Consider the following 17389-nt stretch of genomic DNA (forward strand, 5'->3'; position numbering starts at 1 on the left):
TGACATATGGCTGTGAGGTCAGAGTTTGAAGTTTACAGCTTGCAGGCCTGAAGACGTGTTGGCTGACACGCTCCCGGAGAATCGGAAGCTTCAGGGACCCGTACTGCTGAGCAGATCACCAGATGCATAAATAAGCATGTGTCGTGCTGGCGAGGCTGAATGGACGCCCACACTGGCAAGCAGTGCCATGCAACAGGAGCAGGCCCATAGAGTGAAACAGTTGGCATTGGGGATCCGATGTCCACGCTATTTGAGGTGGGGAGAGGGAGCGGAGGAGGTTCAGATTAAATTAAGCATCAAGACATGCTTCTGGACTGCACCTAATGTGCTGCAGCCACCAGGAACATGTTAGGTACAGTCCAGAAGAGTGTCTTCTGGTTTAAATTAATCTGAAAGCAATCAAGCTTGTGCACCCTGAGACCACACCAAAAAGCAGGCAAAAATGGAGTTGATAAAGTGACTTATTTAAAAACATATTCTCAGAGTATAAATTGCTGTGTTGATGCAGCTTCTTTTGAATGTGAAAGGAAATAGAAGGATACATGCCAGCTGGGTGCAAATTTTTCTTGTGAGCTGGAAAGTTTGTTAATAGGTGAATTAGTACATGTAGGGAAAAAAAATAGTAGTTTTTGTTCTAGTTATCTAATCAGGATGTCGAAGACTTTCTCAGGCAGTTTGTGAAATACTACAGACCCACGGTTCTGTCAGGAGAAACTTCTGGCCGCCTGTGCCTGCATGTGTGGCCTCCTGCACAGCAGATCTCTGATCCCCCTGCTGGGTTCTTGGGTGACACTGCACCGCAAGTAAGATGAACCAGTTGCTATTTCCTCTGGTCATTAATCACTCAGGATCTCATCGGTACTTAATTGAGATACCTAAGGCACCCTTATACAGACTATAAGATTTCTCATACTTGGAGCCCTTCTCCCTTTCTAAGGCACTTACATTTTCTAGGAATAGCCTTGGTAATAAAATGAGTCGCCTACCCCTTGCCAGCAGGGAACACGATGACTGACACACGGCACCTTTCATCCTAAGCACTAAACTATGCCTGGAATCCTGCCCTGGCTGCTGGCAGGCTGTCAGTGTGATGCAAGAGCCTCCTTGCCAGTGCAGAGCAGGGGGCTTGGTGCAAAGTTTCGTGCCCTTTGTTGCTGCTTTGCAAAGGATCAGTGCCCTTGGCTCTCTGATCTGTCTGATGTATGCGTGTATTAGGCTGGGGCTCTTGTGCTCAGAGGGCAGTTAACCATGCTCTACAAAGAGGACCTGGAAAGGACTTTGCAGGCTCCTGTGTGAGGCTCCTGCATCCACGTCCTAGACTTGTTCCACCACGGCAGTGTGCCAGCAGATCCATCCTGCAGGGCTCAGCAGGGCGCTGTGGAGATCCAGGTGATCCGAATGAGAAGGTGAGTGGCAAAAGCTCTGTGTTTATTTAGCTCCTACTGGTGAAGCACAAGCAAGACTTGACTGTGCATATTACGAGACTGAGTTGCTCTCTCAGCCATGTGGTGCCTAGCACTTCATGCATCTAACCAAGCACAGCAACGCTATAAATAATCAGGCAAAGGAAGGAGTAATTGCTTGATTGCAGACTGTGATGTTGTTTAGACCAACTCTATCAGTTTCCAGTAACATTTTGGGGGTAACTGCTTTCCTGTGTTGTCCAAGAGGACCCTCGCTTTATTTCTCTTCTAAATTCCTCACTGATGTGTATTCTAATTGTACTCAGGAGCTGAGTGGAAAAATATTCTGAGTTCAGTTTTCAGCATCATCTTCTGTAGCCATTTTTAGTGACTTTCTCACCCAGCAACTAATGAGCCCCAGTTCAGTAAGATATGATATGGTAACACTATGGAAATTGCTGCTGTAGCACTGCAAAGTTCCAGAAAAATAAAGGTAACTTTTTAGATCAATTCAGAAATAAAGTAAAATGTGAATGTCGTTCCTAAATTTTTTAGTCTGGTCATGTACTGAGAATCTCTAATAAAGTAATTCTGAAAAGGATGTTCAAGGGGCAAAAGAACAGGTTTTACAAGGGCTTACAGATTGCTCCATTATGATGAAAAGAAGCACGACACTTGCTAAGCGTAAATGTCAGTGTTCCTAACTTTTTGTGCAAGCAGCTAGGACTGATGCCATGGCTGCTGGCAAGGGAAGCTGTGATCCTAAGAGGGAAACTTGAATGTTGATGTGTAAAGTACAGTACAGAAGTCAGAGTGTTGATATACATCTGAAATAAAAAAAAATCTGTACTCTATGCTTCAGTCATGGGCCGTTAATTGATATCTCAGTGCCACTCTAAATTACTAACATGTTGCAAAAGTAAAATGACACATTCTTTCTGGCAGTTCAGCAGCAATTTCAAGAAGAAAAACCCCAGTAGCAATTTTTAGATGATAGACTGAAGATAGGCATTATTTAATGCTAATAAGAAAGCCAAGAGCGATTTGCAGATGTCAGAGAGAAGACTAGGAAGTATTTAATAGTAATATTGATAATTTATGGAATGCTCTTCATGGACAGAGTAATGATGCAAAACCATCTGAAGAGGAAATGCCACAGCTGGCCCTTCAACCAGCATGCCAGACAGATAAACCTTCAGCTCCTACACTATGTAATGTCTGAAAAGCCTTAAAACTGCATGGAGAAGAAATTAGAGAAATGAAATTGGACTTCATTTTTTCTTTTATGAAGCTTAAACTTCTTCATCACAGATAAGCAAGTTCCTAAATAAAAGCATCAAATGAAAACATCATTTTGTTATAGAAGAAGTAGGTATTTCTTTGGTGAGAAACAAGCAATGGGGACGAGTGGGGGGTTTAAATGAATCCTGTCAGTCAGTGCTAACAGGAGCTCTGGGCTTTTGAGTGCTTGCACACATCTGCCCAGAGATGTCAGCGGCTTTCTGTTTAAAGTCAAGCACTGGTATACACTGAACCCATCTCAAAGATAACCACAGCATGCCTCATAAAACTGAGAAAATAATCGCTGTGAAATGTATTGGAAAACAGTACAGTTATTCATTTGCCTCAGCAGTTTCCTTATTAGGTAAAACAAGCTTTTGATTGCTCTCACAGAGCATGCCATACCTCATGATGCTGTAAAATAGGCTGTTATAAAAGAGTCCACATGACCTGCATACTTCAGTGACCATTCCTGCAACAAATTCGAATTAACATTTTGATGCCAAGGTCAAAGTCTTATCGCTCAAATAGCAGCAGCTCTGTTGGTGATGAGCAGTGCACATCAGCTGTGTGCTGCTGCCTTGTCCCGGGCTGATGAGCATCCAGTGGGATTTGTGCAAGCAGAGGGCAGGGACCCCAAGTTTCCTTTGTGTTGGGTTCTTTAGAAAGTTACAACGCAAATTCTTCCTACCAGATGCAAAAGTAACCAGCATGTGATCAAAATCTTCTGATGAAAAAGGAAAGCACCACACATTGAAATAGAAAGATTAGAAGCTCGTAAAACAAAAGGTTGGCTTAGGGTTCCAGATAGATCATATTGCAAATGGTCTTTCACAGTTGGCTCCTCTCCTTGGAACTACTGAATCATTTCCTACTTGGATATGTTTAGAAATGTCATCTTTTTCCAATTCGGTTCTATTTGGTTGCATCACTGAAAATGGAGAGGAACTATTGCAGGACGAAACTGTTTCTCTAAATCTGGGTTATGTTTCTTCAAGAAGTCCAGGCTTAAGAAGTTGATACAATGGGAGGGGATGTATTAACACTTGCAATCCCCCATTGCAAAACTCTAAAGCTGGTATCTGAGCCACATCCTTGCTGGGCTCTCAGAATTAAAGCCTGCATCTTCCTTACATAAAGTTTAAATTGCTCTGCGATATTCTTTAAACAATATTCTGACATTAAATAGATAAAACAAATCTGGAATATGAGTTACAATGAAGTCTCAGTTGAAGACAAAGTTGTTACATAAAACATGAAAGCTGCCATCATATCTAAACTTAGATTATCAGGTGTTAAGAGCTGCATGGTGATTGATGGGGGCAAACTCCTCAGCTTAAGGAAGCAGATGATCCATCTTTTCTCCAATATTAGTGCCACAGGAAGAACCTGGCACAGTTACTTCTGAATCCCAATAAAAAGGACATCTGAAGAGCAGCACCTGTGTATACAAGGATGTATGCAAGGATGTGTTATTACAGAAGTTGGAGCTGCTTACTGCATGCTCTTGTCCAGCTGCAGGTGACACTGGCTGGGGACCTTATGACAACTTACGAAGCTGAAGATTACAACTATTCTTAGTAGTTACATAAATAACTGGATGCAAACCTGGATGTGCTGTGCCCTTAGCCTTGAGGGATGGGATGGTAAGACAAACAAATATGCTGAATGAAGCACCTGTCCAGAGCAATTCATTTTGACTCTGCAGTCTTGATAAAAGCTGCCATCTCAGAGTATGATGATGATGTTTCAATGCATATTGTTGAACTGGGAGTCACTGATGAACAAACATTTTCTCTCTCAGATCTGAAAGAGGATAAGGATCCTAATTTTATGCAGTACCAGCTCAAATGCTGACTAGGGTTACAAAAAAGAATTATAAATGATGGTGAGACTACTTGCCATATATCCTTACATCTATATGATCTATATGTAGGAGATTTCCTTGCCCAAGATGTGATCTGATAGCATGAGATCATCAGATAATAAATCCAGGATGACATTAGGACAACACTAGATAGTGCACACCATAGCAAAACCCCTGTACAAGCTGGCAGAGCTCTCCGCACCATGGTGGCCATGGAACCACCACAGCTAGCAGCATCTATGAGGACATCAGCCCTTCTGAGCCACTGCTTTCAGCTTTGGCATCCACACTGCCTAGGTGATATACAAAACATGGTATAGTGATGTTGGCAGTTTGGTGATTTTGGAGAGAAGACAATGAACTTGGAAACTTCCCCAGTACTCTCCTGCCTTGTGCCCTCACAGAGGCAGTGCTGCCCACACTCAGCAGTGTACTCAGTACTCAAGTGCTCAGCCCGCCTCTCTGAGTGCCGGTGCTCTCTCTGATGCTTCCACAGCAACTCGTGTTTTGTGTCTGGTTAGTGCTGCTGGTATGGACAAATGTGAACACATCTTGCTACAGATAAGAAATCAGAATTAGTTTCAAGGTAATTATTTCTGGTGTTTTGTTTGCCTTTGCCCAGCCTTTGTCCAGCACCATGTTTTTGGAAGAGCTCTAATGGTGAGGGCAGGCCAAGTGGCAGCTGGCTGCCATCTCCAGTGGCAGAAAAAAACCTTGACCATAAAGCAGTGTCTATGAACACATAATTTCTGAGATGACATTCTCTATCCATATCATATTTGCTGTTTGCAGGCATTCTATTGTAAAGATTTTCTTTTCCTTTCCCTGAAAAAATTGGAGCTTTATGAGTAAAACAACCTGTGAAGATGGCCACTGTGCCACTGCTCCCTTTAAATCATCAAAAACAAAACATAACCTGAAATTCTATGATTTTCAGATCTTCTCTGTTTTTGCTATCTATTATTTATATTCATTGTCAATAGTTCATCAGGTCTGGTCTGTTTTTCCACTTCAAAGAGCTTGTTTTTCATGAATGCAGACGTAAAGTGGAAAAAACAGCATGATCAATGACCTCACTACAATGAATGTAACCCACTTAAAACAGCTTGTTTGCATACAGTCTACAAGCTGAAAATTTCTCATCTCATTTATGCAAAAAAAAAAAAAAAACCATTTCAGTGAAATGAAACCCATTCTCAAATAGAAATGATTTTTTTTCTTCCTGTTTTGAGTGAGGTGTACAAATGAATCCTTGCAAATAACAAGCAGAGTGGTGGAAAGCAGGATGGGTCTGTAAACAGCCTGCAAATAGGAAATATTGCATTCTTCTGATAACATAGCCCTCCTCGTAAATATTGTAGGTAGTCCTACCTAACCATGAGCTGTTCATCAGCATTTTTCAAAGTGATGAGCGGTGTCTTGCCATTTCCTTCTCATTCTGATGATCTGTTATAATGACAGAGGCTTTTATCATAGCTCTGTCTGTGAGAGCCTCTCCCTTTCTTGCTCTCTTCCTTCTCTTACTACAAAAGCTCTCAAAGGAAGCCTTTGTACGTCAGGAGAAACTAAATTAACATAATATGCAGCCCCTATAAATAGTTCCTTCAAATTAGACTCTTCCACAAAACCTTGAAGTGACATTTCTTGCATTTTTCCCGCTGCAAGTAGAGATACAATCCAGAATAACATTATTTTTTTTCCCCTTTATACGACATTGTTTCTGCTGTTTAGATCGACTTATCCTCACATTTTCTTTGGCTATTTTTCTTTGTTTCATTCAACTGTAAGGGAAAGATAGTCAGAACCTTGTTATTGAATCTCGAATTTGTGCAAAAAGAGCTTGTTAGAATTGGCAAATCAGTTATCAAATACAATGAAAAAATGTCCTGAAGATAGACATTGGAAAAATTGGATTTTTTCATATGTTGTGTTTCTAATTTTTTAGCACTTTTTTTTTTTTTTTTTTTTTTTTTTTTTTGAGAATTGCTTCCAGATGTAGAAATACGGAACAGAAAACAGCACATCGGCTTAGAAGCAGTAAGACAAAGATATTTCAATCATTGACTGGTATGAGGATAATAAATGAGAAAATGTTAGTCACTGTTTTCACACCATGAAGATCATGTAGTGAAATTATCAGAGATTGAATCCGAGGTTATAGAGTATTTTTTTTTGTTTTCACACTGTGCCCAAATCAAGAGTGAGATTCACCTCCACATGGCAAAAGGGGTTTTGACAGATCAGTAGAAGACAAATCCCCGAGTTGTTTTTTAACAAGACAGCCTGGAGATCAGAGATCTCATAGCATTTCCACTGCTTCAAGCTGAGCAGTCACACTAAGGAAAAACCTGTCTGTGTACACTTTCCTTCTAATTCTGCTCTTGGACATGGTTGGACAGAGGGATTAGGCTATGCTAAGCCCTAAGCTGGCCATTATTATCACCTTAAGTGTCTGTCAGTCCTTGTCCAGCTGTCATTCTGGAGGTAAAAACCTAGCTGTCAGGATGGGTGATGGGGCCCTGCCCCATCTTGGTATTCTGGGGCATTCCTCTATGGACCAGGTGGTGCTAAATGGCTTAAAAATTATCTCCATGAACAGTAGCAGTTGTTTAGCACTGCTGAAGACAGAGAGGGCTGACACTGTCAAGCACAGATTTTCAAAAAGTGTAGGAACACAGCACTTCTTCCAAGACATTTCATCTTGTTTCTCCTGGATTTCTCTAACTCTCTGGAGGTTCTTTTTTTGTTTGTTTGTTTTTTCCTTTGCAATTTTAAAGCCTAGAATCTCATGACTCTGGTGACTGAGCAGTGGGAAAATCACTGAGTATCACAAGATGAATAATTAAATCCAAGGCATCCCTCAGTTTCCTGAGGTTTTGTCCAGGGAGTATTTTCCTGATCTCAGAAACAGCTATCATTTTAATCCTGCCCTGGGAAAGGCAATCCCCTTCAATTTAATTTAATTTATGTGTGCAGAGAAGCAACTTATGACCAAACTGTTTGCTTTTTTAATTACATGGCAGCATAATCTATTGCTATGTCATGGGCTATTACTGATTCTAACTCAGGTATAAAAATAAAATGTATTCCTATAAAACACAGAGTAAGAAGTATCAACAGCTCAACAAACAGTGACTATTTTGTTCAGGTGCATTGAAGAAATCCTGTGGCAACCTTAATTTCAAATTATCAGGCTCCTCAGTAAGAACTCTGAGACAAGGTAGTGGCTGGAGAAGCATGGAACAAACTCTTCCTGCAGCCAAGCTCACTGTTTTCTGAGATGGCATTATCTACACTAATTAATAGCTCCCGTTCCATAGCAAAGTTACTTAAGAAAGAGGAACTTTAAAGAGCTTTGAATATTTCTATTAAGGAATTTCTTTGAAAACTTCTGCTTCTCTACATGAATACAAAGACTCAAATGAAGTGATAAGAAGGTTTGGGGTTTTAGGAACAGCTCACTTGCAGGGCTTCGATTCAATTGTCAGTTTCTGGGAATCCTAGAGCATGTCTTTATTTTACTGCAGCTTAAGATTGTGTCCTTACAGTGTTGCCAACCTTTATTTTAAGGAGCTCGGCTTCTGCCACCGGCCAACCTGCAGTGCTGGGCCTGCTCACGAGGCCACGGGGGTCTCTGGGTTCACCAGGCTACGGAGGTCTCAGACTGCCCGTGCCTGGCTCCATGAGCTCCATCTGGGAGCTTTATCTGTCATAATTGCATTGCACATTCATGGCTCGGCACAATAAAACTGCTGGCAGTTTGTTTTCTTGCAGGAGCATGCTCAGCCTGACAGAACACAGCATTTCACTGACTTGCTTCTCTCTTAGCTCTCTGGCACATTACTGCATGTAGCAACTCATTAAACATTTTCTCTCTCACGGGTATAAATAAAAAATCAAATGCAGTATTCTTTCCAAGCCTTTGATAACTGGGGGAAAAATTAGTTAGAGGTCAATGGGCTTTCTGTAGCACCACTACCAGAGTGAGCACATTCGGTATGACCTTAACATGACTGCTGCAAACTCCACTCTCCAGCCCTACCTGAATTCAGATGGCCAGGGCCCTTCCCAGCCCTGGTAAGTTCCACCAGAGGGGCTTGGACTCCCTGAGAACTCCTTCCCCACTAATTCTGATGAAGCAAATTTCTCCCCAGAACCAACTACCTGTTTTAAATATAACTGAAGCCATGGTGAAGGATTCAGATGCAGATATGTGTATTTTAAATGACTGTACCTGATCACATGATACCCAGTCACGGCATTCCAGTCATGGTATTGGTATTTTTATTTTTTTCAAGATCTTTTAACTTGCTGGATCTAATGAGGCTGATGTTTGCATGAAAAATACATCACTTGAGCCTCCTTCTAGAAGCAGAGGTCCTTACAAGATTTGTACCTAAAGCTGGCAAAATCAGCTTGTTTGTATATCATTTATTCATCTTAGATTTCGTCTGCCTAGAATAAAACAGTATCTGTAGGCTACTTAAAAAGAAAACGTTCATGGTAAGTTAATTTTTGGAGTTTGTGTTTAATAACTTAATTTTTTAAAAAATCTGTGCATAAATATCAGAGGTGGCTAAATGTGGAATTAGGAATCTAAGACAAATTGCCAAATATCATACAGTCCTAGCCTTATGTTTCCAGTATAAATCAGCATAGCCAAACGGGTTCTGTCACTTTTTTGTTACACTACCTTGACCTGTGAGTGCAGATGCCATCATCAAAAAAACGTAATGGCAGCTCTCTCTAGCCAGAAAAGACCAGGAGTGCCTTGATTCCAGTGTCCCCACCCTGCAGTTCATTTTGCCATCCCAGGGCTTTTTCATCCAAATGCTGGGGTAAACAGGGCTCCTGTCCCTCCTCTCCCATCCAGCGCTTGCTACAGGTCAGGATGTTGCAGCACTACCCCTCACTTCACATCAGATCCAACGCCTCAGCCAGGTGGTGTCCAGGGCATGGATTCGCATCAGTGCCTCGTGAGAGCAGATGTCCACATTCCCAGGCCACTGTGTCCTGTGGAACATCAAGCAGCATCTTTTTGTTGCCTGCTGGGAGAGCACACTTCTATGGCCATACACTCACTCTTTGGTTTAGTCTGAACTTTTTTTTATGCTTATTAAAAGCTACCCGTATTGTCTTTATGAGTCTAGATAAATTATATGCTCAGTAAATGTAAAATGACAGTAAACGGGATAGCATTATTTATTATGGGGCTGCTCAGCAATTGTTAAAGAGCAAAACATTGAATTATGGAGCCGTGTAACAGCTTTACAAACAATGCAGTATCTGAACAAATAAATAAGCATGTCTTTTTGAATTCCACCTTTTAATTTTCAGAGACCATCTTTCTTTGGATCCCAACGCATATCACTGGGGCAGAGACACAACAGGGCCCAGGATGACCAACGGTTCCTGTCCTGCAGGGCTCTGTACACTATGCACTCAACAGCTCTTCCAGATCCCTGCCACTATGTGTTAGTCATCCTCAGCTGGCAGCTAAGTGTGCCACAGAACTGAAAACATGCAATTCAGTGCAGATCATTTTGCACTCCAGATCTGAGAAAGGGAGCTGGCTCCATTTCCTCCTATCTAGACTGAATTTGGGGCCTCAATCTGGTGAAATGAACAATTTTGCACACAACTATTACACCGCATACACTACTGATGAATGAACTGTGGAAGGAGTGAAGGAGCAGTGCAGGGCTCAAGCAGCCCCTGCTCCCAAGAAAGATGCAGCTGGGTTTGGGGTGGCATGCAGAGGGGCTGTGCGCTGCCTGCTATTGCTTGCCCTACCCTGTCTCTGCCACATGACGAACTCAGGTTTTCATGACTGCACCCAACAGTTATCAACAAAAGCACATACTGCCTGCTTGCTGTTCTCAGTGTGCTCTTAAACACAGCCAAGCTGAGCCTGAGCACATCTGGAAAGCTGGAATAAATTTTCTCCAGCTGCAGGTTTCAAGTGAAGATTCCTTGCTTTAGAATTGCCTTTTACACCCACTCAGCTATTCGGTCAAATGCACACTCATGCAATATGCAAACAGAAAATTAAAAGCAAAGGATTTTAAATGTATTTAAAATGCACATCTCCCAGCAGCATGATAATAGTACATCAAGCATCAGCGTTCTCTCTGATAAAAATGTCTTCATCCTCCTCCCCACTGCTTCCCTCACCCTTGAGGCTCAGCCTGGAGTTCCCCTGGGGGCCACTGGCCTCCCCCGACAATGAGCCCTCACACAGCCCCCAGCATCCCCAGCTCTCCTCTTTGAATCCTTCTCCCTAACACCAACATGTTTTAACCAACTGTCTCAGATCTGACAATCAGTTATGCCAATACCATTGAATAAAAATGACTCAGAAACATTACATGTAAACCATACACTTAATAAACTAATTGCATTAGCTGGAATTGTTAGCTGTGGGGAATTTCTGATGGCACATAAAGCAGTGTGTCTCTAAATGAGTACTGTCGGTGTTACAGCCCTCAAGGTTAAAATGAAGGTGGATCAGAAAATGAGCATGTGCTGCAGAAGTGTCACCTAGGAGCGGGTTACTGAATGTCTGTTCTGTAAAATAATGCTAAATGTAAGAGTATTTACTTATCCCTCTGCTCAGATGGCACTCAATTTTCCCAGGCTATGCTCAGTTTTCCCCTCTGCCTGACTTTAATTCTCTCCTGCTAGGACATTGAATACACTGGATAATAATAATAAGCAACAGTGTGCTTTCTCTGGAAGTACAGTAATTGAGAGGGAGACAAATACATAAGTGGATATCTGAGAACTGTAACAGAGATTCTGGCTTACCCAGCACGTGGATTTTGCGAGAACTGCAGTATATTTGCAGAGCCTAATGAAAGCGAGTTGGAGTGCAACATGATCAGCGAGGTCTGTCGCTGACGCACGGATACCAGCCTATTTACTGAAGTGGGGAAGGTAACATTTAAAATAATTGTTGCTTTTAATTATTGCATGAATCACAGAGGAGATTGTATTTACATACGGCAGGATGTAGTGATGCATGTAGCAGGATGAGTTTTGAGGACACAGAGATGGAGAGCTCCACACAAAATTGATTGCTGGGGGATAAAAGAAATCCAAGACCCCATAGCTGCATCTAACACCATCTGCATTCCCTGGCCAGGACTCAGGCCATAGCTTCTCACTTACTCCTAATCACAGGCTGGACTCAGCCCCACTCACCCTCCCCTCACCAACCCCAGCAGCAATGCTGCTCTGGCCATGCTCCACTGCTGATGTGAACCCAGTGAGTGCTGGCCCATTCTGGGCTCTGATCTTCACCCAGTGTCATTCAGACAGAAAGTTACTTCAGAATACCTAATAGAGAATAAAAACTCTCAAATAAAAATTTGAGATAATGCCAGTAGACAGTAAGATTTCTATAGCGGGAATACTAAATCACAGCTTGAACCACTGATTGAACACCTGTCAGGAGGGCAAGCCCAGGGTTGCTCAGGTGCAAGCAGTGTATCTGAGAGACTGGAAGGGATGGAGCCAGGATCCACCCTTTCCCAGACTTCATTTAAGGGCTGGCAGGGGAGGAGATCCCTTCCTACCTGAGGGCCTTATGGGTCTTCTGAAGGTAAGCAGCTTCTTTCTCTTATTTCTATACCTGCTGTTATTATGTCTAAGTAGATCCTCACTTGCCGTAGCCTGAGACTTTACTGCTTTGCTATCTTGTTATACTTTCTATTGCATTACACCTTCCCATGTGCCTGTGTATCTTGCTGGCTGTTGGACTTGCCTGGACTTATTTCTGTTTGGAGGTAAAGGCTTTCAGTTCCAATTTATAATAGCTTGGGGCATTACTAGATAAATACAAATAAAGAATTGTCTGTGCTTTTTTCTTTTCCCCTTTGCTTGGTTTTCCTGAGGTTCCTGAACCAGGAAAGCTGTCCCACTGGTAAGACTCATGTTCTTGCATGGCCAATTTTCCCATGTCTCTTTTCTTCCCAGAGTGTGTTCTGACAGTTGTTACTGTTTTGCTCTTCCCTATTGCAGCATGGATGTGCCCCTGTACCCTGATGTTTCATGCTGATAGTTCATTGTGGAGCTTCTTCTAAGCATGATTTTTGCCATGTGCTCAACTGGAAGCATGAGACTGGCCTCAATTTAACTAATACTAATGAGTCTGAGCTGGCTCACAGGCTCTTCATCATTCTCACGATCCACTCCTCTTTCACTTGACCTCTGGGGTGTTGGTTCTAAGCTGAGCACCTTGCATCTACAAGCCCTGTTCAGAACTCACATCCCTCTGTGGGTCACAAGCACTGCAGGCACAGGGGCAAGGGTATACTTGCACCCATCTGGCACCTTCCTGCACCGCAGCCTTATCAGCATTTACTGCATAACTCTGCAAATAGCTTCAAAAGGACATGATATGGGAAGTAGAGAATCTGAGATTTGCAGCAGTGATGCTTCTATGAAGCATTGAACACTTTTTATTGCAGAGTAAAATGGGAGAATCAGTATTATGTGGAAATAAGTTTAGGTTGCAGTCTAGGAGGTCATATTTCTAACCTCATTTAATGAGGTTAATGGCTTTTCCTCAGCTTGGAGGCAGAGGTCCTGTCCTCCTGGTTCCAGGTTCCTTTAAACCCATGAGGTTATTTTGCTCTGCATCACACCTGCTGTTTTCTTTATTACCCACGAAGTCATCTGTCCCTATACATCTGCATGTGTCCTTATTTTTTATTTACTGTACTTCATGTGAGATTCAACAAAAGAAATGTAAGGATGCAAAAAAAAAAAAAAAAAAAAAAAAAAAAAAAAAAAAAAAAAAAGGCAGCTCCAGATTTACTTTTTTCTCAGTGCACTACAATCCCAAATAGCCAGCCTGGAGATGGCCATCAGGCCACTGCCTTGGTACAAACTCAGTAGATAATCTTCCCCTCAGAGAGCTGTCCCTCTCTTTTCTTACAAGTAATCGCCCTCCTTTGCCTAGATACAGTATTTTTGTATACTGTGGCTTTCCATAAGCATAAAGAGTACTGCCTGATCACTGCATCATTAAGGATGATCTGACTCCGCTGTGGTTTCTCATCTCATGGCATTTTATACTCACACTTCAATAAATGTGATTCCAAACTTAGATTTTTGTACAGATAAGCAGCTGGGCATACTTTCCGTATTCACTGATGGAAAGAAATGCTAGTTTTGATGTAATTAGCTCAGCTGCTGACCATTCAGCACAATAAGAACCCTTGCATTAGGTGTCATCTTGGAGTCACAGCTCTCATCCATTGTGCAGGCACTTTGAAGCAGTTTGGGCTGTACCATCAACCTGCACACTGATCTACAATAAGTGAAAGTTACTTGAACTGTGTTTGTCAAGGTTGATTTACTTGCTTTGTTTGTTTGGACTGTTAATAATAGTATTAGAAGTCTTTGTTCCTGATGGATTTGACATTGTGCCATTGGTTCATTAGGATTTGGTTTACTGTCGTGCATTATTTTTTAATTTGCACTCACAGTATGCTCTGTAATAACTTGGTCTTCATTCTAGCAATAGATGCTGTGAATATCTATTAAGAACAGTGCTGATTTGTGCAATGTGTAACAGAATTACTTGCAAAAGAATACTTAGTGCTTTATGTCCTTTAGCACGGGAAACTAGGGGTTCCAAATAACAATAGAAATTTTTCTTAGAAAATTGTTCCTGGGGCAACCATAATGGGAAGGATTTCAAATTGGATGGAAAGCATTGACACAAGCTGCTCTAGATGCCAGAAGTTTACATGGTTTCAAAAAGCAATTAGGCACAATTATAAAAAAAGAAACCATGAAATGGGACTAAACTCTGATTGATGGAAGCTGGGAAAGGTTCTAGGGACAGATTGTTGCATGCCCCTTCCCCAGGAGTCTGTTACTACCTGCTGCCTCAAGAACACACTGCTCTCACATGAACCCATACCCATAATTTCTTAAGGTGTTACATTAAGAAGTCTCATTAAGCGCATTTAGGGAAAGAACAGAAAAAGTACCTATCTTCAGGTTAACAACTTGCAAGTTGTTGAGGATTTTGCACTAAAATCATCCTTCGTACCTCATTAGTATTCAGATCCTCTTCTCCCCATTAGCTTCCTTAGGGAGAACATACACATTGCACTGCACTACAATCATGGGCATTTGAATGCCAGCCGTGCCCTTAATTGGATGGAGTCTTGGCTGGTTGCTGGCAATAGAGCTCTGATTCTTAGTACAGTTACTAGCCTCAAGTTCATTTATGCTAGAAGGTGCATTTTAGACAATGGGTGTTTGTCTGCTTTCAGGCAGGATCATGATTGCTGAACAGTGGAAGCTGACTACTTGGTTAAACTAAAGAGAAAACTCTAGTGGAGCACAAGCAATACTTTCTTTTGATGCATTAAAAAGCATGGTCAAGTATACAACATTGAAAATTCCACTCATTTTGTGCGCAGGAGGCAAGTCCTGCCACCATGTGAGATCTTACAACATGCTCAGCATCTTGAAATTTTCTGCATGTGCCCTCTTTGCACCTTGACTGTGGAGAGGGAATGGTGCCTTACAGAAGTTGTCACTGATGACTGTCACAAAACTGGGGTACATGTAACCGCTTCTAAACAGCTAAAACCTCAGTTGTTCTAGGCAGACCTCAACACAGCTTGACAGCTGGATTTAGTTATTTTAATAAGCCTTTTTGATATGATCTGAAAAAAAAATATCCTGAAAAGCAGCAAGGAAGGACTTCAAAAAGGTGTAGCACTAATGAACACACAAAAGATTTATTAGTTTTGGATTGGGCTTTGAGGTTGTTTTGTTTTTGCTAACAGCACCTGCTCCCATTGATATCTCATCTGAGAATGACCAAAGAGTAGTCTCTCACCTACATCTCCTGCATCTTGCTCTGGAGTCTCCCTTGCTTTACTGTGATGTGAGATTCCAGAGAAACTGGAATATCTCTGGTGTCTTTGTCTCCTTCCTGATTGTACCACTCACCTCCCCTCTTATTTGCAGCCACTAACACTCCTGTGACAGCCATTGCTTAGATGATAAGGTAGCATTAGGAAAGCATTTAATGAACATTAATTACTTAAGGTAATTTAGCTGCTGGAAATAAGAAGGCTAGCTAGCACGCTGTGACCAGGCAGCCCTACAGGCATCACCACCAGACTCCTAATATGCAGTCCAGTTGACCTGGAGGAAGCAGCCTTTCACAGATGATACCCAAGGCCATGCTTAACTTTTTCCAAAAGTCAGGCTGCATGAACTTGGTGAAGAAGTCACTGTGACACCACCTGGCTGATTAGTGATCCCTTCCTCTTGTGCAAGCCAGCAATTATCAGTTCTCACTGACTTTGAAGCTAATGGGAATCAGAAGCTGGGGGATGCTGCCAAGATGCAGCAGCTTCCAGCTGTCAGGAAGGGGCAGGACAGCTTCTGTGTACATCTTCTACATGGCATCTTACCTCTATCTGTGTCCCTTCTGTGAGGTTACATGATACTGTTGCTCCTGATGTGGCAACATAATGCAAGAGACAAATATGATCATTAAATCAGGATTTGAATTTAGGAATGCTGGTTTCATCATAAATTCTCATCTCACCCCCTTAGGTGGGTCACTAAACCTCTTTCCTAAGCTTTTCTGACAGAATTAAAGCTGATAGCATCTACAGATACTGTGACACTCAATCAATAGATGTCTGTGAAGTTGTTTGTAAACAACAAGCACCAACTGCTAAGTATAATTATACAGATAGGTTTGATAATCTTCTTTTTGTGAGAATTTCAGTATTGCACAGATTAACCTTTTGATCCAGAGGGAAAAAGGGGGGAAAAAAAAATAAAGACTTCTGCTGGGGTATTATAGACTGTTGTTGGCAACAGACCTCTAGCTCGAAATATGACATCCCTACTGACATCACTAAATTTCTCATGGATTAGCTGACAGTGATAGTTCAGAACTCAGGGGAAAACTGTACTCTTACAGGGAAGTCATATCAAGAAGGGGGGAGAGGGGGAAACAATTATCTTCTGGATTGTAATGCTTAGTTGTCCTTCCTGTACAGCTTATATGGAGTACCATTAGACCTTTTAAAGTGGAAAAATTACTGTTTAATGGGAATTTTGAAGTAGCTTGACAAACAGAAATCTTCATGCTTTTCTGAGGCAACTGTAGACCTGAATCCTCTGATATCTGCTAACCAGCAAAGACATCTAAATTGAGAAGCCTGCCTATGTGCCCCTACATGTTCACATACGGTGTCCACTAAGCTTATAGCACATGCCTGAGAAGGAAAATTTTTTAAAGCAGTTGAAATTTCTTTGAGATGTTTACAATTGCTGACAGACCCAGGATGGCACACTTCTATAGGACTTCAGCAGCCCTACTATAGTGTTTTGTTTCTGGATTGTGACCAAGGACTTCAAAGCCAGGAGGAAAGCTGAGCCATGCATGCTGTGGGCTTAGAGCACTGAGCCAGGCAGTACCTGCTGCCCCTCTAGCTCCCTGCCAACATTGACAGCACAGCTCTCCAGTGTCTTCACAAGTGCCCTAAAACAAATAATTGGATATTTCCTGGTGTAGAGCATCGCAGCGGGTGCCACGCAGCTCCTTTGACAAACCATAGGCACGCTGCAGCTCACTGCAATATCCAGCCACTTACCCAGCACATTACCACGTCCCTCGCTTTCTCATTTGTATAACTGCAACGGGGCTTCGTGTTGGAGGATTATGAGGCTTCAGAGCGTGGCAAGAAGAGATGCTTTCAGATGCGGGAGGGAGATGGAAGAAGCCGCAGATGTGAGTTATCAGCCTGCTGGCTGTGACTGAGCAGCTGCCTGAAGGTGCAGTAGC

At 42.1% G+C, this 17389-nt stretch overlaps 1 protein-coding gene across 1 annotated transcript in view; it reads left to right on the forward strand.

Moving 5' to 3' along the window:
- Nucleotides 1-1130: 1130 nt before the first annotated feature.
- Nucleotides 1131-17389, forward strand: part of ST8SIA6 (ST8 alpha-N-acetyl-neuraminide alpha-2,8-sialyltransferase 6) — a 57240-nt gene continuing 40981 nt past the window's right edge. The window contains exon 1 of the mRNA XM_052693967.1: nt 1131-1406. Coding sequence (XP_052549927.1) covers nt 1399-1406 — 8 coding nt within the window. The 5' untranslated portion in view covers nt 1131-1398. The remainder of the gene's footprint in view (nt 1407-17389) is intronic.

Source organism: Tympanuchus pallidicinctus, unplaced genomic scaffold (assembly GCF_026119805.1).
Source record: "Tympanuchus pallidicinctus isolate F22 unplaced genomic scaffold, pur_lepc_1.0 scaffold3, whole genome shotgun sequence".
NCBI classification, from domain to species: Eukaryota; Metazoa; Chordata; class Aves; order Galliformes; family Phasianidae; genus Tympanuchus; species Tympanuchus pallidicinctus.